Source organism: Bos indicus, chromosome 29 (assembly GCF_029378745.1).
Source record: "Bos indicus isolate NIAB-ARS_2022 breed Sahiwal x Tharparkar chromosome 29, NIAB-ARS_B.indTharparkar_mat_pri_1.0, whole genome shotgun sequence".
NCBI lineage: Eukaryota > Metazoa > Chordata > Mammalia > Artiodactyla > Bovidae > Bos > Bos indicus.
In genome coordinates, this window is record NC_091788.1 from 27,811,750 (window position 1) to 27,838,424 (window position 26,675).

A 26,675-nucleotide genomic window follows, 5' to 3' on the forward strand; every position below is an offset into this window, starting at 1 on the left:
AAAAAAATTCATAAATTGTTGTTTCTCTTAAACTTTATGCAATTTCTTATTTGTAAAGTTCTTGATGTTTATAATTTCTATTCTAGTTCAATAAAATTAATTGTCCTAGAGTAGCAGGATATACTGGAGAATTCCCTACATTATGTGTGTCCTCTGCTGAAAGATAAAGAATGATCTCTGCAGAATTACTCTCTGCCTCTCTCACACACACACACAAACATACACACATGCATAAATCTCTCTCTCTCACACGCACACACACACACACACACACAGATATACTCATTTTCTTTGTTTGTTTGTTTTTTAAACTTAGAACCTACTAAGAAGAAAATGGACCCAGGAAATCACTCCTCAGTGACTGAGTTCATCCTCACTGGGCTCACAGAACAGCCACGACTCCAGCTGCCCCTTTTCCTCCTCTTCCTAGGAATCTATGTGGTCACAGTGGTGGGGAATCTGGGCATGATCACACTGGTTGGGCTCAGTTCTCACCTACATACACCTATGTACTATTTCCTCAGCAACTTATCCCTTATTGATCTCTGTCAGTCCACCGTTATTACCCCCAAAATGCTGATGAACTTTGTGACAGAGGAAAACATCATCTCCTATCATGAATGCATGACTCAGCTATATTTCTTTCTTCTTTTTATTATTTCAGAGTGCTATATGTTGGCTGAAATGGCATATGACCGCTATGTTGCCATCTGTAACCCCTTGCTTTATAATGCCATCATGTCTTATTATTGGTGCTTCCAGCTCACAGCAGCAGGTTATATCTTGTGCATCATTCAATCGACATTCCATACTTGCCTTATGTTGAGACTCTATTTCTGCAAGGCCAATGTGATTAACCATTATTTCTGTGATGTTTTTCCACTCATGGAGCTATCCTGTTCTAGCATCTATTTCAATGAGTTATTGGCTCTAGTCTGCAGTTCTTTCAACATCCTGATTCCTGGCTTGACAATTCTTATTTCCTATATCTTCATCCTCTATAAAATCTTCCACATCCACTCCACTGAGGGCAGGTCCAAAGCCTTCAGCACTTGCAGTTCCCACATCTTGGCCGTTGCTGTTTTCTATGGATCTGCAGCATTCATGTACCTGCAGCCATCATCTGTGAGCCCCATGGACCAAGGGAAAGTGTCCTCTGTGTTTTATACCTGCATTGTGCCCCTGCTGAATCCTTTGATCTACAGTTTGCGGAATAAGGATGTCAAATTGGCCCTGAAGAATATTCTGAACCTTGGAAAATATAGATGAATAGACTCACTGTTGGTGTCATATCAGAAATAACAGTTTGCTTTGCTGAGATATCCAATGTTTTAGTTTTATTGTTCAAATTTTTGGAAATTCAGGATCATTTCCCCATACAATACATTTCTTTGGAATTTGTGTTATATTGATTATGTATGGAGAAATATCAAGAATAATGTCAGACACTCTTGAGAATTAAAGAAGCTCCAGTGTAACATAAAAAACACAAATAACAAGAATAACTATGATGATCATCATAATGTAATAATGTATTATTATTGAGATAGTATAAAATATCAAACACTGTACCCAGCACTTCATATCAGACAACTTTCTTTAATATTTATGATATCTCTCAAGGCAAGTCCTAATACTGTTTCCATTTGAAAGATGAATAAATTGAAGCTTGTTTACTTTGAGTAAATGTCCCCATAGTCCCACACTTAATAAAGACAGAGGCTAGAATGTCTGGCTCCAGGAACTGTGATTTTACTCAAAGTAATCTATTGCCCCCAGGTAATTGTGGATAAGTGTAAGGCCTTCCCAATAATTTCCTTCTACACATTAAACTTCTACTTTTCCTGTGAGACTGTATTGCTTTCCCCTAGACCTCTCCAATGCAATTTTCACTTTTATTTCATTTGATTTAATGAAAATAATAAAAATATTTCAAACTTGTGTTGATCAAGCTAAAAGACCAAATGCAGAGTTAATACAGAATCTTAAGAAAAGACTCATCAGTGATATTCAAATTATCATGTTCAATACTGACAATTTTTATAAAAATAGCCCAATACATTTCTATCTTTAAATCATTAGTGCTATCCTATTTATGTAAAAGGGGCTTCCCTGACAGTTCAATGGTAAAGAATACAGCTGCCAATGCAGGGACATGGGTTCAGTCCTTGGGTGAGGAAGATACCCTGGAGAGGGAAATGGCAACCCACTCCAGTATTCTTGCTTGGGAATTCCCATGAAGAAAGGAGCCTTGTGGGCTACAGTCCACAGGGTCACAGAGCGTCCATCCAACACAACCTTGCCACTAAACTACAACAGTAAATTTATGTTAACAACTGCTCATAATAAACCAAAACTATGCAAGTTGTATCACTTTCATGAAATTCATGCACTTTTGTCATGGAAGTTAGAAAAATTGCTATTTCTTGACAGTCTTATCTTGGAAATATCTTTTCTCTCCCCTCATATTTGTCTTTTTTTAGCTTCTGGGCATTAACATCTGGTAAGTATAAATTCACATGAAACTCTAAATATCTAGTTGTCTTCTGCCTCTTCTCAGTTCAAAGCGTCTTACTCATTACTGACAGATTAATGTTCTTTGGGTAGTGTGCTGCCTTATTCACCTGTAGTGTCCAAATATACCACAAATATATAAAGCATAATTTTATTTACCACCCGTGTATTTTATTATCCATTCTTTCATCAAAGTCAAGCATTCATTTTCAATTATTTTCTATTATTTGACTTAATTTTCATATTATTTATATTATATTTTCATATTATTTGACTGAATTTTCATCAGTACTATAAAAAGAAGGTAAAATGGCTACAATTACAACTTGTATCTTAGGCATGATTCCTAATCTGCTATATATAGTCCAGAATATATATATATATATATATATATATAAATCAGCCAAATCAGCACATATACCCTGTCTGAACTGAAAGAATGGCTTCTATGGGTTTCTTCAAATTTTTAATTTCTGAATAATTATAGGAATGTTTCTGTTTACTTCCTGTTTACATTCTTTCTATATCTGACCTTTACTAAACTCCAAGTCTCTTTCTCACTTCTTCTTTTTGGCACACTAAAGCAACTTCAAAGGTAGTCTGTTCCCTTATAATGTGGCATGCCAGACACATAGTATTCTTCTCCAAACATATCAGAATCTTGCAGCCACAGCAAACCCTTAGCTAAAAGATTTTTGGTGCATAGGTATGGTGGATTTTCCTTGAATCTGAAAGAACTCCAGTGGAAGGTATTCAAAACAAGAGATCCTCTAGCACCTTGTTTCTCAGAGTGGTCTATAGATGAGAAATAGTGGAAAAATCTGAGAGATATTATTTAAAATGTATAATCTCAAGCCATACATGAGACTTAGTATCAGAATCTGCTTTTGATAAAGATCCTTAGGTTATTCCTGTACACACTAAAAGTTGAGAAGCTTTTGAAAAATATTGATATCTGACCTCACATGCTAAAATTTTGACTTAATTGGTATAGTGTTCACCATCGGTATTGAAATTAAGGAAAATTTAAAAAAAATGCCCCTGATATTTTAATGAGTTTAAATGAGTATCTAAAATTCAGAAGGACTAGCTTCACTTGTGGCTCAGCAGGTAGGAATCTGCCTGCCTTGCGGGAGACCTCGGTTTGATGCCTGGGTTGGAAAGATGCCAAGGAGAAGGGAAAGGCTACCCACTCCAGTATTCTGGCCTGGAGAATTCCATGGACTCTATAGTCCATGGGGTCACAAAGAGTCAGACACAACTGAGTGACTTTCACTTTCAATGTAACACAAGTATAAACTTTAAAATCCTCTACATAGAAAACCCTAAAGACTCCACCAGAAAATTACTAGAACTAATCAATGAATATAGTAAAGTTGCAGGATATAAAATCAACACACAGAAATCCCTTGCATTCCTATACACTAATAATGAGAAAACAGAAAGAGAAATTAAGGAAACAATTCCATTCACCATTGCAACGGAAAGAATAAAATACTTAGGAATATATCTACCTAAAGAAACTAAAGACCTATATATAGAAAACTATAAAACACTGGTGAAAGAAATCAAAGAGGACACTAATAGATGGAGAAATATACCATGTTCATGGATTGGAAGAATCAATATAGTGAAAATGAGTATACTACCCAAAGCAAGTTATAGATTCAATGCAATCCCTATCAAGCTACCAACAGTATTTTTCACAGAGCTGGAACAAATAATGTCACAATTTGTATGGAAATACAAAAAACCTCGAATAGCCAAAGTAATCTTGAGAAAGAAGAATGGAACTGGAGGAATCAACCTACCTGACTTCAGGTTGTTGTGACTACTACAAAGCCACAGTCATCAAGACAGTATGGTACTAGCACAAAGACAGAAATATAGATCAATGGAACAAAATAGAAAGCCCAGAGATAAATCCACACACCTATGAATACCTTATCTTTGACAAAGGAGGCAAGAAAATACATTGGAGAAAAGACAATCTCTTTAACAAGTGGTGCTGGGAAAACTGGTCAACCACTTGTAAAAGAATGAAACTAAAACACTTTATAACACTAAACACAAAAATAAACTAAAAATGGATTAAAGATCTAAATGTAAGACCAGAAACTATAAAACTCCTAGAGGAGAACATAGGCAAAACACTCTCCGACATAAATCACAGCAGGATCCTCTATGACCCACCTCCCAGAATATTGGAAATAAAAGAAAACATAAACAAATGGGACCTAATTAAACTTAAAAGCTTCTGCACAACAAAGGAAACTATAAGCAAGGTGAAAAGACAGCCTTTAGAATGGGAGAAAATAATAGCAAATGAAGCAACTGACAAACAACTAATCTCAAAAATATACAAGCAAGTCCTACACCTCAATTCCAGAAAAATAAATGACCCAATCAAAAAATGGGCCAAAGAACTAAATAGACATTTCTCCAAAGAAGACATACAGATGGCTAACAAACACATGAAAAGATGCTCAACATCACTCATTTTCAGAGAAATGCAAATCAAAACCACTATGAGGTACCATTTCATGCCAGTCAGAATGGCTGCAATCCAAAAGTCTACAAGCAATAAATGCTGGAGAGGGTGTGGAGAAAAGGGAGCCCTCTTACACTGTTGGTGGGAATGCAAACTAGTACAGCCACTATGGAGAACAGTGTGGAGATTCCTTAAAAAACTGGAAATAGAACCGCTTTATGATCCAGCAATCCCACTACTGGTCATACACACTGAGGAAACCAGAAGGGAAAGAGACACATGTACCCCAATGTTCATCGCAGCACTGTTTATAATAGCCAGGACATGGAAGCAACCTAGATGTCCATCAGCAGATGAATGGATAAGAAAGCAGTGGTACATATACACAATGGAGTATTACTCAGCCATTAAAAAGAATACATTTGAATCAGTTCTAATGAGGTGGATGAAACTGGAACCTATTATGCAGAGTGAAGCAAGCCAGAAAGAAAAACACCAATACAGTATACTAACACATATATATGGAATTTAGAAAGATGGTAACAATAACCCTGTATATGAGACAGCAAAAGAGACACTGATGTATAGAACAGTCTTTTGGACTCTGTGGAAGAAGGAGAGGGTGGGATGATTTGGGAGAATGGCATTGAAACATGTATAATATCATATATGAAACGAGTCACCAGTTCAGGTTTGATGCATGATACTGGATGCTTGGGGCTGGTGCACTGGGATGACCCGGAGGATTGATATGGGGGGGAGGAGGGAGGGAGAAGGATTCAGGATAGGGAACACATGTATACCTGTGATGGATTCATTTTGATATATAGCAAAACCAATACAATATTGTAAAGTTATAAAATTGAATTAAATTAAATTTTAAAAAATTACGCTTATCCAGGAAAAAAAAAAAAACAAAACTGAATCTTCTTATATTTAACTATAAGATCTCTCAACTTGAATGTGCAATTTATCTTGAATCAATCATTTTATGTATACTTCCAAATTTCCTATTTTATAATAAAAATTGAAAATCTAATATATAAGAACAGAAGAAGCATGAAACATGTGTCTATTAAAACAGTTTATATATGCAATTTAGAAACTAGAATCATTAATAGTGAGCCCCTAAAATGTGAAAAAAATTAAGTCAATATCTGAATTCCTACTCCATAACTTTAAATCCTATAACATATAGATTTGACTTTGAATTAATATGTATATTATGTATTTACACATAAAATGGATTAAATACATTTTTGTACAAAATAAATGATTTGTTCATCACTTTAAAATTTGTTGCCACATTAACATTTAAGATAATTTGTCAGAATGTTGGTTGATCCTCTAAAACCTTTTATTCACAGAGTGAACTGGGAACTGGTAGCTCTGGCAAGGAGCCTGTAAAGATGCAGAATCTCTAGGAGTTTTATAGTTTCTCGTCTTACATTTAGATCTTTAATCCATTTTGAGTTTATTTTTGTGTATGGTGTTAGAAAGTGTTTGATTTTCATTATTTTATAAGTGGTTGACCAGTTTTTGCAGCACCACTTGTTAAAGAGATTGTCTTTTCTCCAATGTATATTCTTGCCTCCTTTGTCAAAGATAAGGTGTCCATAGGTGTGTGGATTTATCTCTGGGCTTTCTATTTTGTTCCATTGATCTATATTTCTCTTTGTGCCAGAACTATACTGTTCTGATGACTATAGCTTTATAGTATAGCCTGAATTCAGGCAGGTTGATTCCTCCAGTTCCATTTTTTGTTCTCAAGATTGCCTTGGATATTCAAGTTTTTTGCATTTCCATACAAATTGTGAAATTCTTTGTTCTAATTCTCTGAAAAATACCATTGGTAGCTTGATAGGGCATGCATTGAGTCTATAGATTGCTTTGGGTGGTATACTCATTTTCACTATATTGATTCTTCTGATCCATGAACATGGTAGATTTCTTCATTTATTTGTGTCATCTTTGATTTCTTTCAGTGTTTTACAGTTTTCTATATATAGGTCTTTTGTTTCTTTAGGTAGATTTATTCCTGAGTATTTTATTCTTTTTTACTGCAATGGTGAATGGAATTGTTTCCTTAATTTCTCTTTCTGTTTTCTCATTGTTAGTGTATAGGAATGCAAGGGATTTCTGTGTGTTGATTTTATATCCTGCACCTTTACTATATTCATTGTTTAGCTCTAGTAATTTTCTGGTAGTGTATTTAGGGTTTTCTATGTAGAAGATCATGTCATCTGCAAACAGTGAGAGTTTTACTTCTTCTTTTCCAATCTGGATTCCATTTATTTCTTTTCCTTCTCTGATTGTTCTGGCTAGAACTTCCAAAACTATGTTGAACAGTAGTGGTGAAAGTGGGCACCCTGGCCTTTTTCCTGACTTTAGGGGAAATGGTTTCAATTTTTCACCAGTGAGTATAATATTTCCTGGGGTTTATCATATATGGCTTTTATTATGTTGAGGTATGTTCCTTCTATGCCTGCTTTCTGGAGAGTTTTTTTTTTTTTTTATATCATAAACGGATGTTAAATTTTGTCAAAGGCTTCCTCTGCCTCTGTTGAGATAATCATATGGTTTTTATCTTTCAATTTGTTAATGTGGTGTATCACATTGATTGATTTGTGAATATTGAAGAATCCTTGCATCCCTGGGATAAAGACCATTTGGTCATGATGTATGCTCTTTTTAATATGTTTTGGGATTCTGTTTGCTGAATTTTGTTGAGGATTTTTGCATCTATGTTCATCAGTGATATTGGCCAGTAGTTTTTTTTTGTTTTTTCCTATTGTATCTTTGTCTGGTATTGGTATTAGGATAATGGTGGCCTCATAGAATGAGCTTGGCAGTTTACTTTCCTCTGCAATTTTCTAGAACAATTTGAGTAGGATAGGTGTTAGCTCTTCTAGGCAAAACACTCTCTGACATAAATCACAGCAGGATCTTCTATGACCCACTTCCCAGAGTAATGAAAATAAAAGCAAAAATAAATGGGACCTAATTAAACTCAAAAGCTTTTGCACAAAGAAGTAAACTATAAGCAAGGTGAAAAGACAGCCTTCAGAATGGGAGAAAACAATAGCAAACGAAGCAACTGACAAAGAATTCATTTCAAAAATATACAAGCAGCTCATGCAGCACAATTCCAGAAAAATAAACAACCCAATCAAAAAATGGGACAAAGAACTAAACAGACATTTCTCTAAAAAGATCTACAGATGGCTAACAAACACATGAAAAGATATTCAACATCACTCATTATCAGAGAAATGCAAATCAAAACCACAATAATACCATCTCACACCAGTCAGAATGGCTGCTATCGAAAAGCCTACAAGCAATAAATGTTGGAGAGGGTGCAGAGGAAAGGGAACCCTCTTACAGTGTTGGTGGGAATGCAAACTAGTACATCCACTATGGAGAACAGTATGGAGATTCCTTAGAAAAACTGGAAATAGAGCTGCCATACAACCCAGCAACCCCACTGCTGGGCATACATACCGAGGAAAGCAGAATTGAAAGAGACACATGAACCCCAATGTTCATTGCAGCACTGTTTACAATAATCTAGGATATGGAAGCAACCTAGATTTCCATCAACAGACTAATGGATAATAAAGCTGTGGTACATATACACAATGGAGTATTACTCAGCTATTAAAAAGAATACAATTGAATCAGTTCTGAGGTGGATGAAACTGGAGCCTATTATACAGACCGAAGTAAGTCAAAAAGAAAAACACTGATACAGTATAATAACACATATTTATGGAATTTAGAAAGATGGTAAAGATGACCCTATATCTGAGACAGCAAAAGAGACATAGATGTAAAGAACAGACTTTTGGACTCTGTGCGAGAAGGCTAGGTTGGGATGATCTGAGAGAATAGCATTGAAACATGTATATTACCATATGAAAAATAGATCACCAGTCCAGGTCCGGTGCATGAGACAGGGTGCTCAGGGCTGGTATTACTGGGAAGACCCTGAGGGATGGGATGGGGAGGGAGGTGGGAGGGTGGTTCAGGATGGGGGACACATGTATACCCATGGCTGATTCATCTGAATGTATGGCAAAAACCACTACAATATTTTAAAGTAATTAACCTCCAAGTAAAACTAATTAATTTACAAAAAAAAAAAAAAAGATTCATAATCACAAAATCTCAAATGCTCCTCAGAACTTCTGGTTGTGGATCTGATTTAGAAAAAATCTCCAGGAGATCCTGTGAATAAATCTTGATCACTAATTGATGAGTTCAGGATTGACAGAGAATCCCTCTTGAAGGAAAAAGTTAGACAACTGGGCACATGTCAACTGCAACTGCTTCTTTTCTCAAGAGCTTGTCTCCTGAGAAATGGAAATCCTTACAGAGTATTTGAGTCCATGTTATTTATTGCCTGATATATAGGAAATCCAGGACACACCTTCATAGCACAGTGATCACAACCGCTCACGGAAGAACTGAGAAAGGTACAGATATTTGCTACCTTGAAGCTGAAGAAATACACACTGAAGATTTAAAATTAGAGATGCTGACCTTTGATGCAGACCAGCTTCAAAAGGGGTTCTGAGACTTGGGCTATGCCGGCCCTCTCTACACTAAAGACAGCAGACTGCTGGGTACATATCATTCCTGACACCAACACAGAGTTATCTTCTGAGTCAAAGGACCCCTGTTGCAAATAAAATTTGGTGTTGAGATTTCCAGCAAGAATAAAGGTGAGCGTATTCATCTCACATTTGTGACTTGAGACTATTAAGACTGGAAATAATACCGTGAAAATTCAGGCAAATATTCATCACATATTCATGTATGGAATTACTTATAAAATACCATTTATATATTCCTATGTCTTCAACACTATGTAATTTACTTGTTATACAGAGGTGGACAAGTCTGGTTTGGTGCATCATCTGACTTATGGTATATGAAAGCGAAGAGGAACTAAAAAGCCTCTTGATGAAAGTAAAAGAGGAGAGGGAAAAAGTTGGCTTAAAGCTCAGCATTCAGAAAACTAAGATCATGGCATCTGCTCCCATTGCTTCATGGGAAATAGATGGGGAAACAGTGGAAACAGTGTCAGACTTTATTTTTCTGGGCTCCAAAATCACTGCAGATGGTGATTGCAGCCATGAAATTAAAAGACGCTTATTCCTTGAAAGGAAAGTTATGACCAACCTAGATAGCATATTCAAAAGCAGAGACATTACTTTGCCAATCAAGGTCTGTCTAGTCAAGGCTATGGTTTTTCCAGTGGTCATGTATGGATGTGAGAGTGGAACTGTGAAGAAAGCTGAGCACCAAAAAATTGATGCTTTTGAACTGTGGTGTTGGAGAAGACTCTTGGGAGTCCCTTGGACTGCAAGGAGATCCAACCAGTCCATCCTAAAGAAGACCAATCCTGGGTGTTCTTTGGAAGGACTGATGCTGAGGCTGAAACTCCAATACTTCGGCCACCTCATGCAAAGAGTTGACTCATTGGAAAAGACCCTAGTGCTGGGAGGGATTGGGAGCAGGAGGAGAAGGGGACGACAGAAGATGAGATGGCTGGATGGCATCACTGACTCGATGGATGTGAGTTTGAGTGAACTCCGGGAGTTGGTGATGGACAGGGAGGCCTGGTGTGCTCTGATTCATGGGGTCACAAAGAGTCGGACATAACTGAGAGACTGAACTGAACTGAACTGAAGTTTAAAAATGTGCTGTTTAGAAATGAAAGTTTTCTGAACTTGAAGTAGGAAGGTTCAATAAATTACAAGGTGTTGGAGAATGGTTTCATGATGACTTCTATCTTAAAGAAGATTTGAAAAGAAAATAGAACATATTTACAAACCAACAGAAATAAAGAGAGTTGGTAGGATTATTTCATGTGAAAAAACAAAAAGACAGACAACTGAGAAAACATGACATGGTCCCCAAATTGAAAGAATCAAAAGTTGGGTACCAGAGGAATTTGATTACAAAAACTAAGGATGGAGAGGAGCAAAATAGTGTGGCATTTTTTATTTTATTCTAAAATCTTTAAAGGAAATCTTTTCTCCTGTGTCCCTGAATGTGGATCATCATCTGGTTTAGGGTTGAGTGCATTTTGTGATGAGAATTAATAGTTCATTCCAGTTCTAGGCATTCAAATGTTAAAATATTTTTCTTACTTTGATTAAAGAGAGTGTTTTAATTTTTTCAAACACCCTGCACCAAAAAAAAAAAAATCTTCTTTTCTTTTTGCTTTTCTTAGGATATATGATGACATCTGCAAATTATCCCATTACCTTCAAGTATTTTCAAAGCTTTTTATAGATGTTTGTATGTCTTCTCACTTATCTCTCCTTCAAAAATATCAGATCAGATCAGATCAGTCGCTCAGTCATACTAAATACAGAACTCCAGATATAAGTCCAGGACAGTGCTTTCAAATCTCATGGCACACATGTTCTTATTGTTCTTCAGTCACTAAGTCATGTTCAATGCTTTGCAAACTCATTGACTATAGCACACCAGGCTCCTTTTTCCTCCACTCTCTCTCTGAGTTTGCTCAAATTCATGTCAACTGAGTCAGTGATGCTTTCCAACCATCTCATTTTGTACTGCCTGCTTCTCCTTTAGCCTTCAATTGAAAGAGTCAATTCCTCAGTTCAGTTCAGTTGCTCAGTCGTGTCTGACTCTTTGCGACCCCATGAATCGCAGCATGCCAGGCCTCCCTGTCCATCACCAACTACCGGAGTTCACTCAGACTCACGTCCATCGAGTCAGTGATGCCATCCATCTCATTCTCTGTCGTCCCCTTCTCCTCCTGCCCCCAATCCCTCCCAGCATCAGAGTCTTTTCCAATGAGTCAACTCTTTGCATCAGGTGGCCAAAGTACTAGAGTTTCAGCTTTAGCATCATTCCTTCCAAAGAAATCCCAGGGCTGATCTCCTTCAGAATGGACTGGTTGGATCTCCTTGCAGTCCAAGGGACTCTCAGAGTCTTCTCCAATACCACACTTCAAAAGCATCAATTCTTTGGCGCTCAGCCTTCTTCACAGTCCAACTCTCACATCCATACATGACCACGGGAAAAACTATAGCCTTGACTAGACGGACCTTTATTGGCAAAATAATGTCTCTGCTTTTTAATATGCTATCTAGGTTGGTCATAACTTTCCTTTCAAGGAGTAAGCATTTTTTAATTTCATGGCTGATATCACCATCTCAGTGATTTTGGAGCCCAAAAAAATAAAGTCTGACACTGTTTCTACTATTTTCCCATCTATTTCCCATGAAGTGATAAGACCGGATGCCATGATCTTCATTTTCTGAATGTTGAGCTTTAAGCCAACTTTTTCACTCTCCACTTTCACTTTCATAAAGAGGCTTTTTAGTTTCTCTTCACTTTCTGCCATAAGGGTGGTGTCAGCTGCATATCTGAGGTTATTGATATTTCTCCTGGCAATCTTGATTCCAGCTTGTGTTTCTTCCAATCCAGTGTTTCTCATGATGTACTCTGCATATAGGTTAAATAAACAGGCTGACAATATACAGCCTTGACATACTCCTTTTCCTATTTGGAACCAGTCTGTTGTTCCATGTTCAGTTCTAACTGTTGCTTCCTGGCCTGCATACAGATTTCTCAAGAGGCAGGTCAGGTGGTCTGATAGTCCCATCTCTTTCAGAATTTTTCACAGTTTATTGTGATCCATACAGTCAAAGGCTTTGGCATAGTCAATAGAGCAGAAATAAATGTTTTTCTGGAACTCTCTTACTTTTTCCATGATCCAGCAGATATTGGCAATTTGATCTCTGATTCCTCTGCCTTTCCTAAAACCAGCTTGAACATCACGGTTCACATATTGCTGAAGCCTGGCTTGGAGAATTTTGAGTCAATTCCTAGGCAGGATGATAAGAAGGCCAGGGGTCCCCAAGGAGATAGGGATCTGGAATTCTCAAGGAAGAGGAAAGGACATTTTTTTTCCCTCTTCATTCCTTAGTCTTAGGCACATAAAACATTTTTGTCTTTAAGCCTTGAACTGATAATTACACAACAAACTACTCAGTTTAAACTCTGTACTAAGGATTACATAACAACAACGTATTATGCTTCAGGACAGTTTCTCCTTCCTGAAAACGTTCTGGCTCATCCTGTTATCTTAAAAATGTAAATAGTGAGAGCATGTCTAGTAAGATTTTTACAACGTCTAGACATTCTTTTGATTCATTGTAATAACTAATTAAAAAGTATATAACTCCATTGCTAACACTAGCAAGGGGGCACTCTTTCTGCCCTCTTCTGATATCTATGTCAGAAGCTTTCTCTATCTCTTTTATACTTTAATGAAACTTTATTACACAAAAGCTCTGAATGATCAAGCCTTGTCTCTGGCCCCGGATTGAATTCTTCTCCTTCGGAGGCCAAGCATCACAGAGTCTTCCGTGGTTCAAAACCTTCAGCACATGCAGCCCTCCCCCATCTTAGCTGTTGCTGTTTTCTACGGATCTGCAGCATTTATGTACCTGCAGCCATCACTGGTCAGTTTTATGGACGAAGCAAAAGTGTCCTCTCTGTTTTACACTATTGTTGTGTCCATACTGAATCCCCTGATTTATAGCTGACAGAACAGAGATGTCAATGTTGCCGTAAAGAAAATGCTAGAGAAAAGAATATTCTTTTGATCAGAAATAATATGATAATGATTTTTTAGTCTACATAACTGGCTATTTTATTGTGTAAGTTGATATTTAATTTTAGCCCACATGTCAATATATATTTATCAACATATATTCATACATTTAATGGCATTATATTGACAGTATTTCATATTCATATGGCCTGTGATGCCATTTGTCTCTGAGTTTTTTCTCTCATAAACATCACTGAGACACAGATTAAAAGAAATACTAAGGATGATCTGGATCCATGGACCCACTAAAGTCATCAACACCATCTCTCCCTCTGTTCTTCTCTACAATTGATAAAAACCCTCAGTTGATTAAATATCTTCTAGCAGTTATCACTAATGTTCTTTCTTCTGTTCGATAAAAAACAACAAAACCAATGCACATCTAATCTGGAAAAGTATCTTTCCCAAATCCTAACTTGTGAATATCTGACTTCTTAAGTCATTAAGTTGCTTTGAGAACCAACACTGGACTTGGAAAAAATGTCTAGATATAACCCTGAAAGCATAATTCATAAGAATTGATAGTGTGGATTTCATCAAAATTAAAATATTTTGCTTTTCAAAGACAATGTTAAGTGAATAAAAGATGGTTTTAGGTAAGTGCATACACATATTTTCATAGATAGATAGATAGATAGATAAACAGTAATTTCCAAGTTTCATATTTTGCTTTTTTTTTTTCCCTGTGTGTTTCTCTCTCAGTGTGTGTGTGTGTGTGTGTGTGTGTCTCACTGGGTGTGTCTATTTCAGTGTGTGTGTGTCTCACTCTGTATGTGTGGGTCTCTCTTTCTCTCAGTTTGTGTGCGTGTGGCTCTCTCAGTGTGTTCGTGTGTCTCTGTCTCATTGTGTGTTTCTCTATCTCATTGTGTGTGTCTATGTGTGTGTGTGTCTCTCAGGTTGTGTGTGTGTGTGTCTCTCTCCCAGTGTCTGTGTGTCTGTGTGTGTGTGGCCTCTCTCCGTGTGTATGTCTGTCTCTCTCAGTGTGTGTGTCTCTCAGTGTGTGTGTGTGTCTGTCTCAGTGTGTATGTCTCTCTCTCAGTGTGTGTCTGTGTATGTAATGTATCAGTGTGTGTGTGCTTTCTCTTGTTCTGTGCCTCTCTCTCACTGCGCATATGTGTGTGTCTCTTTCACAGTATGTGTCTCTCGGTGTGTGTGTCTATGTCTTTCAGTGTGTGTATGTGTCTCTGTATGTTTGTGTCTATCAGTGTGTGTGTGTTTCTATCTTTCAGTGTTTATGATTCTCTCTCAGTGTGTGTGTCTCTCTGTCTCTATGTTTGTATGTTGGTGTCTCTCAGTTTGCATGTGTCTCTCTGTCTGTGTGTGTGTGTTTCTGTGCGTTCTTAAATTGCACTTTTTTTATAATACATGAAAGCCATCTGACTTGCTATAATGCATTATCTTTTTTAGTGCATCATGTATTCTCTTCATGAGAAACGCTGGACTGGAAGAAATACAAGCTGGAATCAAGATTGCTGAGAGAAATATCAATAACCTCAGATATGCAGATGACACCACCCTTATGGCAGAAAGTGAAGAGGAACTAAAAAGCCTTGATGAAAGTGAAAGTGGAGAGTGAAAAAGTTGGCTTAAAGCTCAACATTCAGAAAACAAAGATCATGGCATCTGGTCCCACCACTTCATGGGAAATAGATGGGGAAACAGTGGAAACAGTGTCAGACTTTATTTTTCTGGGCTCCAAAATCACTACAGATGGTAACTGCAGCCATGAAATTAAAAGACACTTACTCTTTGGAAGGAAAGTTATGACCAACCTAGATAGCATATTCAAAAGCAGAGACATTACTTTGCCAACAAAGGTCCGTCTAGTCAAGGCTATGGTTTTTCCTGTGGTTATGTATGGATGTGAGAGTTGGACTGTGAAGAAGGCTGAGCGCTGAAGAATTGATGCTTTTGAGCTGTGGTGTTGGAGAAGACTCTTGAGAGTCCCTTGGACTGCAAGGAGATCCAACCAGTCCATTATGAAGGCGATCAGCCCTGGGATTTCTTTGGAAGGAATGATGCTAAAGCTGAAACTCCAGTACTTTGGCCACCTCATGAGAAGAGTTGACTCATTGGAAAAGACTCTGATGCTGGGAGGGATTGGGGGCAGGAGGAGAAGGGGATGACAGAGGATGAGATGGCTGGATGGCATCACCAACTCGATGGACGTGAGTCTGGGTTAACTCCGGGAGTTGGTGATGTACAGGGAGGCCTGGAGTGCTGCGATTCATGGGGTCACAAAGAGTCAGACACAACTGAGTGACTGATCTGATCTGATCTGATCTGATCTGATGTATTCTCTTTAAGTCTTTTTACAATATCCTTTTTTGTTAGTGTTACGCTAAGCTAAGTCACTTCAGTCGTGTCCGACTCTGTGTGACCCCATAGACGGTAGCCTCCCAGGCTCCCCTGTCCCTGGGATTCTCCAGGCAAGAACACTGGAGTGGGTTGCCATTTCCTTCTCCAATGCATGAAAGTGAAAAGTGAAAGTGAAGTCGCTCAGTCGTGTCTGACTCTTAGCGACCCATGGACTGTAGCCTACCAGGCTCCTCCGTCCACGGGATTTTCCAGGCAAGAGTACTGGAGTGGGGTGCCATTGTCTTCTCTGTTGTTAGTGTTAGGTGATACTAAAGAATCCTAGAGTTTGCCTTGTTTTAGATGTGTGACTGGACTCTAGAAAACAAGTGTGAATCTATTGCGTACTTCTGGCACTATACCAGAAGCCACATCAGCCACAATACCTAGAGCAAACCCTAGATCTTCCTTTCCAAACTAGGATATTTCTTACATATGTATAACTTTTCATATTTAAGAATCATATGAAAAAGTATTCTTCCCTTCTGAGTCACATTCAATTCAACATCTTTGAGGTATCAAAGAACCATGCTTAACTTTCTCCTCTTTGATTTTCTTGACCAATTTCTACCACCCTCCCACGCACTTATAAAAGAAATAATATGTGAATACTTACTCTATATACTGGTCATGTCAGGCTTACCATTACCAAGTCAATGGGTTGCTAATCCAGGCAACTCAGGGTTACAAGTTGAAGATGCTGTCACTGGATGTGTGTGTGTGTGTGTGCTCAGTTGCTCAGTCATGTCCAACTCTTTGAGGCCCCATAGACTGTAGCCTACCAATTTCCTGTGCCCATGGAATTTTTCAGGCAATAATACTGGAGTGGAGTGCCATTTCTTACTCCAGGGAATATTCCAAATCTAGGATCCAACCCACATCTCCCATGGCTCCCAAAAGAGGAGCATGAAATCTATCATTCTATTTGACTTAATAATAGTTTCAATTTCTTTCTCACAAGCATTTATGCTGATGAGAGAGAATTGAATTACAAGTGGATTTTGAAGGTCATTTTAATACCTGAAGGAAGTTAATTAGTATAAATTATTTGTGAAAAATTATTTCCTGTTGCTGGATTTAGGGTATTTCAATGTTTATACTCATAATTCATGAATCAGCATGGATTCAATCAAGTCTGTTAGAATGTGAGAACCAGACACACTCACTTCTGTACTTTCTTTGTTACCTGATAATTCAAGGTACCCAAAACCACTGGAAAGTGGCTTCAGAAATTTAATCAGAAATAGAGAAAGTTAATATTCTGATACATTTGGACTGAAATGCATTTATGAGCAGAAGTCTTCTTCCTTAAGCTTTCTCATATTCTAAGAAGGGTTTGTTAGGTCAGTCATACAGATCCTTAAACACTTTATTACATAATATAACTTCTGTGATCTTCAAAACACATAGGAGAATATAATGAAGACCCATACAAAATGTACTCTGTATAGATCTAGAAGACAGAATGTACTCTGTATAGATCTAGAAGACAGATCTATAGGCTCTTGAAAATAACTTGATTGCTGCCTAGTTGGTATGTGAAAATAATATGATTTGTGATAGATGCTACACTCTTACATCAGCACACTAAGACTAGTTGTTATGGGCCAATGGTGTCTCAGGAATTGTTGGAAATGTTGTATAACATTTGAGATGTTGTAGTTTATGAAATGTGGAAAGAAGATGGCTTACAAGGGCAAATACCAGTGTTTGCCCCTGCAGCCTCTTTTGTTGATGAAATTAGACATTTATTATTATAAATGATTTTTTACAATGACAAAATGAGAGACATTTAGAGAATATAGGTATTATAATAATTAATAAAGTTTTGTACTGAAATGTTTGTGAAAGTTTCCTTTTCTGAATTGTGCAAGAGACACTACACTCAACTGTTCTTGTGATGTTGGTTAGGATCATAAGGATATACCATCTCTTTTGTTTGTTTGTTTAAATTTATTTATTTTAATTGGAGGCTAATTAGTTTACAATATTGTGTTGGTTTTGCCATATACCATTTCTTATGAAGACTTAGCCAGATCAGCTTATCTTCTTTTTGCTTTTCAGGAATGCTTGATTTCTATAAACCAAGGGACGAAGAACTATGGCGTTAGTTGGTATTAATTCTGCAACATGCTCATTCAGAGTTTCAGCTCTTATCCTGGAGAGGATAACATACAAATCTATAGCATCATCCACAATACCTAGAGTGAACCCTAGATTTTCCTTTCCAAACTTGGATTTGTTTTTTTCATATGTATAACCTTTCACATGTATGAATCATATGAAAAAAGTATCCTTCCCTTCTGATACACATTTAATTCATCAGTCTTTGAAGTATCAGCGTTCAAAGAACCATGCTTGACTTTGTCTTCTTTGATTTTCTTGATCAATTTCTACCACCCACATATGCACTTATAAAGCAAAATATGAATACTTATTTTATATAAATGCTTTTGTGTTAATATAAATGCACAGACTTGCAAAAGTGAAACTTCAACTCCCAAGTATAGAGGTAGGATTTATTTCTGAGTGAGACCATTTCAGGCCATTTGGGTGGGGAAAATATCTGCAAAACTTAAAGAATATTGGAACTTATAAATAGAAGTGAAATAAAGAAACAGGCTGGTATTTCTTAATGATGAAAATTTTCATTGATGTTGCACCATAATCTGAGATATTCCCTTGGGAATCGTCCTCAGGAAATCAAATTTCTCTGTAGCTATGGGACCTATTGAAATATAATATGATATTGAGACTCACCTCCCTCTCTGGAGCTACAATCTAGTACCATAAATGTTTCAGTGAATAGTAAATAAAGACAATTAATGGTTGAGGGGGAGCCTGGAAGACTTCTCTAAATCATAAGAATGAATCTGTGAGTGGATTTTCAGTCATAAAGGGGCAATTTGCTTCTGTATTGTCTTTTTTTGGGGGGATGGGGGACACTAAACTTGGAATCAGAAGATTTGAGTATGACTTGCTCTTCACTTTTTAGTTTTAGCAAAGTTTCTAGCTCTCTGAATGTCAGTGTTCTTTTTTAGAAATTGGGGTTCATTACCACTACTTCACAAGGATTTTGTGAGAATTAAGAGATCATAAAATTACATGATAACAAATAAGAAATATAAACATATCTTTATTTTAAAGTTATTATTTTGCACGAATGTTAGAAAGGCAGAATTAGTAACTCAGCAGATGTTCCTATTGTTCTTTGTGGGAGAGCCAACTCTACCACCTAACAGATGTAGGAACTTGGTCAATTTTTTAAAACTCTTTGTGCCTCAGTTTCCTAATGTAAACAGGAATTAACTCTACCTCCCTCAGAGAATTGTAGTAAGGACTAAAGGTGTTAATGTACATGAAGTATTCAGTAGTGCCTGGACATATTTCTATTAACGTAACTCAGGTTTTGTCTCTTTTAATTAACTCATTTTTATATTAAAAATTGGATTATAATTATTTTACAAGCATGTTGTGTTATTTTCTGCTCTATAATGGCATGAATCAGATTCATACACATATTCCTCCCCTCTTGAGCCTCCCTCCTATCTTCCCATCCCACACCTGTAGGTCATCACAGAGCACCGACCTGAACTCCCTGTGCTTTATAGCAGGTTCCTACTTGCTTTAAAGAAAAATAAAAAACTACACACCAAACACAAAAGCGTCCCAAAGAGTTTCTGTCATTTTAAAGGACTCTTGCTCAGTGGCATTCTGGCCTTCTCCATGGCACGTGTCTATCTTTTATTAAGATACATTAAGAATGGTATCAAGCTGTTATTGTAACTTTTATACCTATATTCATAATTCTTATTGTTATAGAGGCATATAGATTTATCATATTTAAATCAAAGCCATCTGCTTACTAGGAGAATCACTTGTTAAATTTGTGCCTCTTCAGATATATTTGAGAAAATGAACAAAGTAATAAAGGCAAAGAATTTCAGAGGATATTAAAGGTGCAAGTAGGAAATAATTGCATTTAAATTGGGAATGCAAGTTCTTCATATCTGAAAGAATATCATCATACAAATAATCAAACCCTTATCATGATGAGAACACAACACTTAATAAGGCAACTTAACCGTTAATTTTTTCCTATACTGAAATAAAATCTAACTTTTTACTAGTTCCACTTTTGTACACATCATTTGCTATGGATGAGCACACAGCCATATCTACATAGCAGCTCTTCAATTATTTGAAGATGAAAATCAGGTCTCAGCTTCTCTAAATAAAAATTCCTAGGAGCTTTCACAGTAAAAAGGTTAGAAGTTTGACTCTGCGATCAGACAGGAGTTTTAATCTCACATCAGTTATTTTCTAGCTACATAATCAGGTTACTAAAAACTCCTGTGCTCTTATGTCTTCTTTCACTTAATAAGGTTGTTTCTGAGACTTAAATTTAAAAATAAAAGAAATTAGCATAACACTTGCAAATAGTCAAAAGCTATTATTTTAATTTAAGCATTTTCATATGGAATAATTTTACTTAAATGGAATAATTTCAATAAAGTCACTTTATATATTTATAATGTTCCTTTACAAGTATTTAGTTTATTAATGTTGTTTTGTAAATTACACTTGCTAGAAGGACACATAATGAGATAATTAAATAATTGCTTATCCTTTATTAAATAGCTTCTTGGTTTGACATCAGTGCTGACACTTGGAGACCTGTATTCTATTTTGAAGTCCAACATTCTAACACAGATGAGGAACACCTCAGAGGTGACTGAGTTTATTCTGCTGGGTATCCCGCACACAGAGGACCTGGAGACCATGCTCTTTGTCCTGTTTCTGTCCTTCTACCTCTTCACCCTTATGGGGAACCTGCTCATCCTACTGGCAATTGTCTCCTCCACTCGGCTGCACACTCCCATGTACTTCTTCCTGTGTAAACTGTCTGTGTGTGACATATTTTTTCCCTCTGTGAGTTCTCCCAAGATGCTCTTCTACCTAGCAGGGAACAGCCGAGCCATCTCCTACTCAGGTTGCGTGTCCCAGCTCTTCTTCTACCACTTCCTGGGTTGTACCGAGTGTTTCCTGTACACAGTAATGGCCTATGATCGCTTTGTTGCCATATGTTACCCTCTGCGCTACACAATAATCATGAGTCACAGACTGTGTGCCATCCTGGCCATGGGCACCTCATTTTTTGGGTGCATTCAGGCCATCTTTCTAACTACACTCACCTTCCAATTGCCCTACTGTGGCCCCAGTGGGGTTGACTATTACTTCTGCGATATCCCAGTGATGCTAAAGCTGGCTTGTGCAGACACCTCGGCCCTAGAGATGGTGGGATTCATCAGTGTGGGTCTCATGCCCCTCAGCTGCTTCCTTCTCATCCTCACCTCCTACAGCTGCATCGTTTACTCCATTCTTCAAATTCAATCGACTGAAGGCCAATGGCGTGCCTTCTCCACCTGCAGTGCCCACCTCACTGCCATCCTCCTCTCCTTTATGCCAGTGGTTCTCATCTACCTGCAGCCCACCCCTAACCCCCGGCTTAATGCAACTGTTCAGGTCCTGAATAACCTTGTCACCCCCATGCTTAACCCCTTGATCTACAGCTTGAGAAATAAGGAAGTGAAATATTCTCTGAGGAAGGTGCTAGAGCAGGTGGTCCTCATTCATGAGAAGTGATAGAGGTCATACCATATTGTTTATGAGAGGACTTTGCACAGATATTATCTCTGCTCTCTTTCACAGATGAAGAAGCTAAGATTAGAAGATATGAAGTGAATTGCTCCAGGTCACTAATAAATTATCCTACTCAGGAGGGATAATAGAATATTCTACTATTCCCAGTTGGCAATAAAAATGCCTAGGCCTTCTGTCCCTCCCTCTATATCTTCCTCTACTCCTAATCCTCTCCTGTTCCCTTCTCCCTTACCCTAGCACTTCCTCATCTTGGCTGACATGATTATATGATTAACCTCTCAAAGGCCTGCATCAGATAAGCCCTCATTTGATGGTCTAGGGATTGTAGAAAAATGGGAAGGTTTCAACCACATGCCTTCTAGTGGTACTCTGTGACTTCTGAAATAAAAAGAAATTGTGCAAAGGAAAGTGACTTCTGGGTGAGACCTCAGGACCTTCGTCTCCTAATGACTGAATCATAGGTATCAATGTGTTGTATCACCCACAAAGCCTGTCTATTGGTGTTTAACATGAAAACAAGCCTTGACTGTGATTTGAAGTTGTAGATGAAAGAGAATGTGAAGAAGGTAGCCAGAGGGAGTCTGTGAAGGGGTGACTAATTCTCTTGTTTTTCAGTATTAGAAATTTTAGTTTGTCTTTATAATCCCAAGCACAACCAGCAATCCATGCAAAATCTAAGCTGCTATTGTTCCACAGTTTTGGATACTTTGCTTACCAGAAAGCTGTGACTTTAGTCCTGCCCCACTCATTTCTCTTAAACCCTGTGCCTTTTATTCTTTCTAACAGAAATGCTCCTTCCAGCATCTTTAGTAGAACAAATTAATTCTTATCACTGTTAGTTGCTCAAACATGTCTGACTCTTTGTGACCCCATGGACTGCACCCCACCAGGCTCCTCTGTCCATGGAAAACTCCAGACAAGAATACTGGAATGGGTAGCCATTCTTTTCTCCAGGGGATCTTCCCTACCCAGGGATCAAAACTGTGTCTCCTACACTGGAAGCAGATCCTTTACCGTCTGAGCCATCAGGGAAGCTCACTAAAGACCCGGTTAAAATATTTCCTGTGTGAAATTTTATACTAAGCAAGTCAGGCTCTCATTTCTTTGTGTTTTAAATTAGACTTAACAAAAATATCCTTCCATCATGCCAGGATAAGTTTTAGCAAAGCATTTTCCAACACTGAAAGTAAAGTAGGTTCAGGAAAGTTAAGGAGAAAACAAGAGTTAGTTGGGGATTGACTATATAGAATCAACAGTTTGTTTGTTGAATAGAAGGAATTCTGAGTCCCAGATGAGTTTTTTTTTTTTTTTTTTTTTTTAGGAAACAGAACCTCAGTAACATATTTGTCAGCTATTCCTTTTACTTATTTATTTTTTGGCTGTGCTGGTGTTTGTTGCTCCATGGGGTTTTCTCTAGTTGCAGTGAGTGGGACTTACTCCCCAGTTGGGATGTGTGGGCCTTTCATGGTGATTTCTCTTATTGTGGGCTTAGTTGCTCCATGGTGTGTGGTTTCTTCCTGGATCAGGGATCAAACCCATGAATCCTGCATTGGCAGGTGGATTCTTTACCACTGGATCACCAGGGAAGCCCCTGTCAGTTATTTCTAATCTATAAAGTATCTTGAGAGTCAGAAGAGCAGATACTTCTTCTGGCTCTTGGGATAAAGCTGGAATGGAACAAGCCCTTGTTCCCTAAAGAGTTTTTATCAAAAAGAGAAAATACAGCAGAAGTCATGTTTTCTACTCATTCAGTAATAATTTTTGGATCCCACATTCCTACCTTGCTTTCCTAGATGAGGTGGTTTGCCTTCATTGCCAACTGGAATTCTTCCCTGAACTGCACTTCTGTCTTTGTTTCAGGACTTTAAGGAGATAGTCCTGATCCTTTACTCCAGACTCCATTGTTTTCCATTAATTCTACTCTGTGCCTTGACCATGCTTAATTACATCTCTGGAACCAAACTCTTCTAACTCTATTGCCACCTCTCATCTCAGACATCCATTTGGAAGCTATCAGCTATCACTGTTATTGATCATCTATCTGTTTGAAATGTCTTTGGTTGCTTAGTCCCAGGATTATCTAAAATACCTGCTCCAAACCAATAGATTACTCTTAGCCTTTCACTAAAGATTCCTACCTATTTGTGGCCCTTGTTCTGGTTAAAACAGAGGAATTTAGCACAGCTTGTTAAGTGAGGCATGGTAAACTCTAAAAGTACAATGTGAGACAGAATTATATCATGACTCAGAATCAGTTATATAAAGAAAAGGAACAAAATAAGTTACATGGTATAGTTTCTGACTATGTGCCAAGAAATTTTCTTTAAAAATTTTATACATTATTAATTGGCTATATTAACATCTCAACATGTTGAATATCATTCACATTTTTCCAGATGTAGGAACTGAACTCCAGAATGGGTAAATAACATCCTTAAAATCATATTGAATCAGAGGAACTGTCATTGAAGGTGTTGTGTGTGCATGTGTGTTCTTAGTAGCTCAGTTATCTCTTACTCTTTATGACCCCATTGATTGTATCACGCCAGAATCCTCTGTCCATGGGGATTCTCTAGGCAAGAATACTGGAGTAGGTAGCCATTTCCTTCTCCAGGGGATCTTCCCAACCCAGGGACTGAACCCAGGTCTCCAGCATTGCAGGTGGATTCTTTACCATCTGAGCCACCAGGGAAGGTAGGATATATCATATCCTAAATTCAAGATATTTTGTGGATTGTATATGAAATATTAGGGTATAAGTAAAATCATGATGAAGCAGAAAGAAGTACATAAATTTTGTCTATGATTTTTAATTTGTGTAGTTCTGTGAGATCAGCTACTTGAGAGTTTTCAAAGTGAGTAGACAATATAGATATTTAAAAAAATATTGAGTTACTTGTCATTTACATCAAGGACCTAGTATTGATGTGTGTGTGTATATATATATATATATATACACACACACACACACACATATATATACAACAAAATACATATACAATATTTCATGATTTGATAATTTTAAAAACAAGTAACATTTTCAAGTACTTACTGTTTACCAGCCAATATATTAAAACAGTTCCACTCAGTTCAGTTCAGTTGCTTAGTTGTGTCCGACTCTTTGTGATCCAATGGACTGCAGCATGCCAGGCTTCCCTTTTCATCACCAACACCCAGAGCTTGCTCAAATTTATGTCCATCTAGTCAGTGATTTAATCCAACCATCTCATCCTCTGTCATCCCCTACTCCTCATGTTTTCAATCTTTCCCAGCATCAGGGTCTTTTCTAATGAGTCAGTTCTTTGTATCAGGTGGCCAAAGTATTGGAGTTTCAGCTTCAATGTCAGTCCTTCCAATGAACACTCAGGACTGATTTCCTTTAGGATGGACTGGTTGGATCTCCTTGCAGTCCAAGGGACTCTCAAGAGTCTTCTCCAACACCACAATTCAAAAGCATCAATTCTTTGGCGCTCAGATTTCTTTAGAGTCCAACTCTCACATCCATATATGACTCCAGGAAAAACCATAGCTTTGACTATATGGGCCTTTGTCATCCATATATTAAATACTCCACTCTGCAAAGAGTCGGACATGACTGAGTGACTGATCTGATCTGATCTCTGATTTTATTAAATATATTAATTTTATTAATATTAAATACATTTAATATACTAAATATTCCACTCTATTTTTTTTTTCATTTAATTCTTATAATTACTTTGTGCAGTGACAATTGTTACTATTCAACATTTAAATGGTTAGGGTATCAACATTTAAGGCAGTACTTTAAAAAAGAGCATAGCAGTGCTCAAATTTAGGAGGTGTAAAGCTAGTTATCATACACAGGTATGTCTAATAATAAGTTTGACAACATTCTATAGTGTTCCTTACAAAATAATGGATTTTAAATAAGCTGGATAGGAAAATTATCACCTTCCTTTTGTACTGTTTCTTTGAATATTAAAGAAGGTCAGGAAGGAACAAGATGGCAGAGGAGTAGGTAGATGTGGAGTACATCTCTCTTCACGGATACATCAGGAATACACCTTCAGACACAGAAGTGCATGCAAAACACCAGCTGAGAGAAGACAGGAGTATTTGACCAGTGGACAAAATATATAGAATCATGCAAAATTCAGTAGGATGAAGACACTAGGGAGAAAAACAGGAGTGTTAGTAAGACTGGACCTGCCCTTGGTGGGTGGGGGAACTGAAACAGGGGTCCCATCACCATACTGGGGCAATTGTCTGAGTCAGAGGAGAAACATTTAAGGTTAAGAGAGAAACAGCTTAACTGTGGCAGCCTAAATGGAGTAAGAATCAGACAGCCCTTGATGCAGCCATACATACTCTGGACAGGGATGCAGGTCTCATGGAAGGTACAGAAGCTGGGAGCTGGAATTTAGGGATCATGGAGCAATCCCAGGGTGAGCAGGCTGCTGTTGATTGCAGACAGATTGAGGGGATGTGAGGGAGGAGACTGTGGTGGGAGATGGCTGTGGAGGGCAGCCATGGAAGCAAGGGGATACTGCTGAGTCACGTGTAGGGGGTGGAACCATCATGATAAACTCTCTCTGTCCCCATAGGGCAGCATCGCAGCTGAACAATAGAGAAGCTGCCCATAAAACACCAGACACAATGAACTACAGAGTAGGACCCTAGCCAGGGGGGCCCCACTTTGTGTCTAATGTGCCGAACAACAGAGAAGGACCCCAGGCAAGGGAGCCCTTTAAGTGCCGGAATGGGCAGAGCTACAGAGGAAGACTGGTCAAAGAGGCTTCTGATCACCAGCTACAAGAGGCTCGAAAAAAAGACTCTGATAGGGCCGTAACTCCTGTGGTGGAGGCAGTCCGTGTGCCTGCACATTTGGCACCGCCAGGGTTCCTGCAAGCAGCTGAACTATCTTCACACTCAACTCTCACTGGGGCAGTGCCGCCCCAGGCAAAAATAAATAAATAAACCTAGTGTCTATGTGTGCAGCTTTTC

At 37.9% G+C, this 26,675-nt stretch overlaps 2 protein-coding genes across 2 annotated transcripts; both read left to right on the forward strand.

The window, feature by feature from the left end:
• The first annotated feature begins 294 nt into the window (after positions 1–294).
• Positions 295–1,269, forward strand: LOC139180582 (putative olfactory receptor 8G3). Its single transcript, XM_070782445.1, has one exon. It carries the CDS (start codon positions 334–336, stop codon positions 1,267–1,269), a length of 936 nt encoding a protein of 311 aa, XP_070638546.1. The 5' UTR covers positions 295–333.
• A 19,469-nt stretch (positions 1,270–20,738) lies between these two features.
• On the forward strand, positions 20,739–21,671 carry LOC139180708 (olfactory receptor 10D1B-like). The gene has a single exon (XM_070782951.1). The coding sequence runs from the start codon at positions 20,739–20,741 to the stop codon at positions 21,669–21,671; it is 933 nt and encodes a 310-aa protein (XP_070639052.1).
• The last annotated feature ends 5,004 nt before the right edge of the window (positions 21,672–26,675 follow it).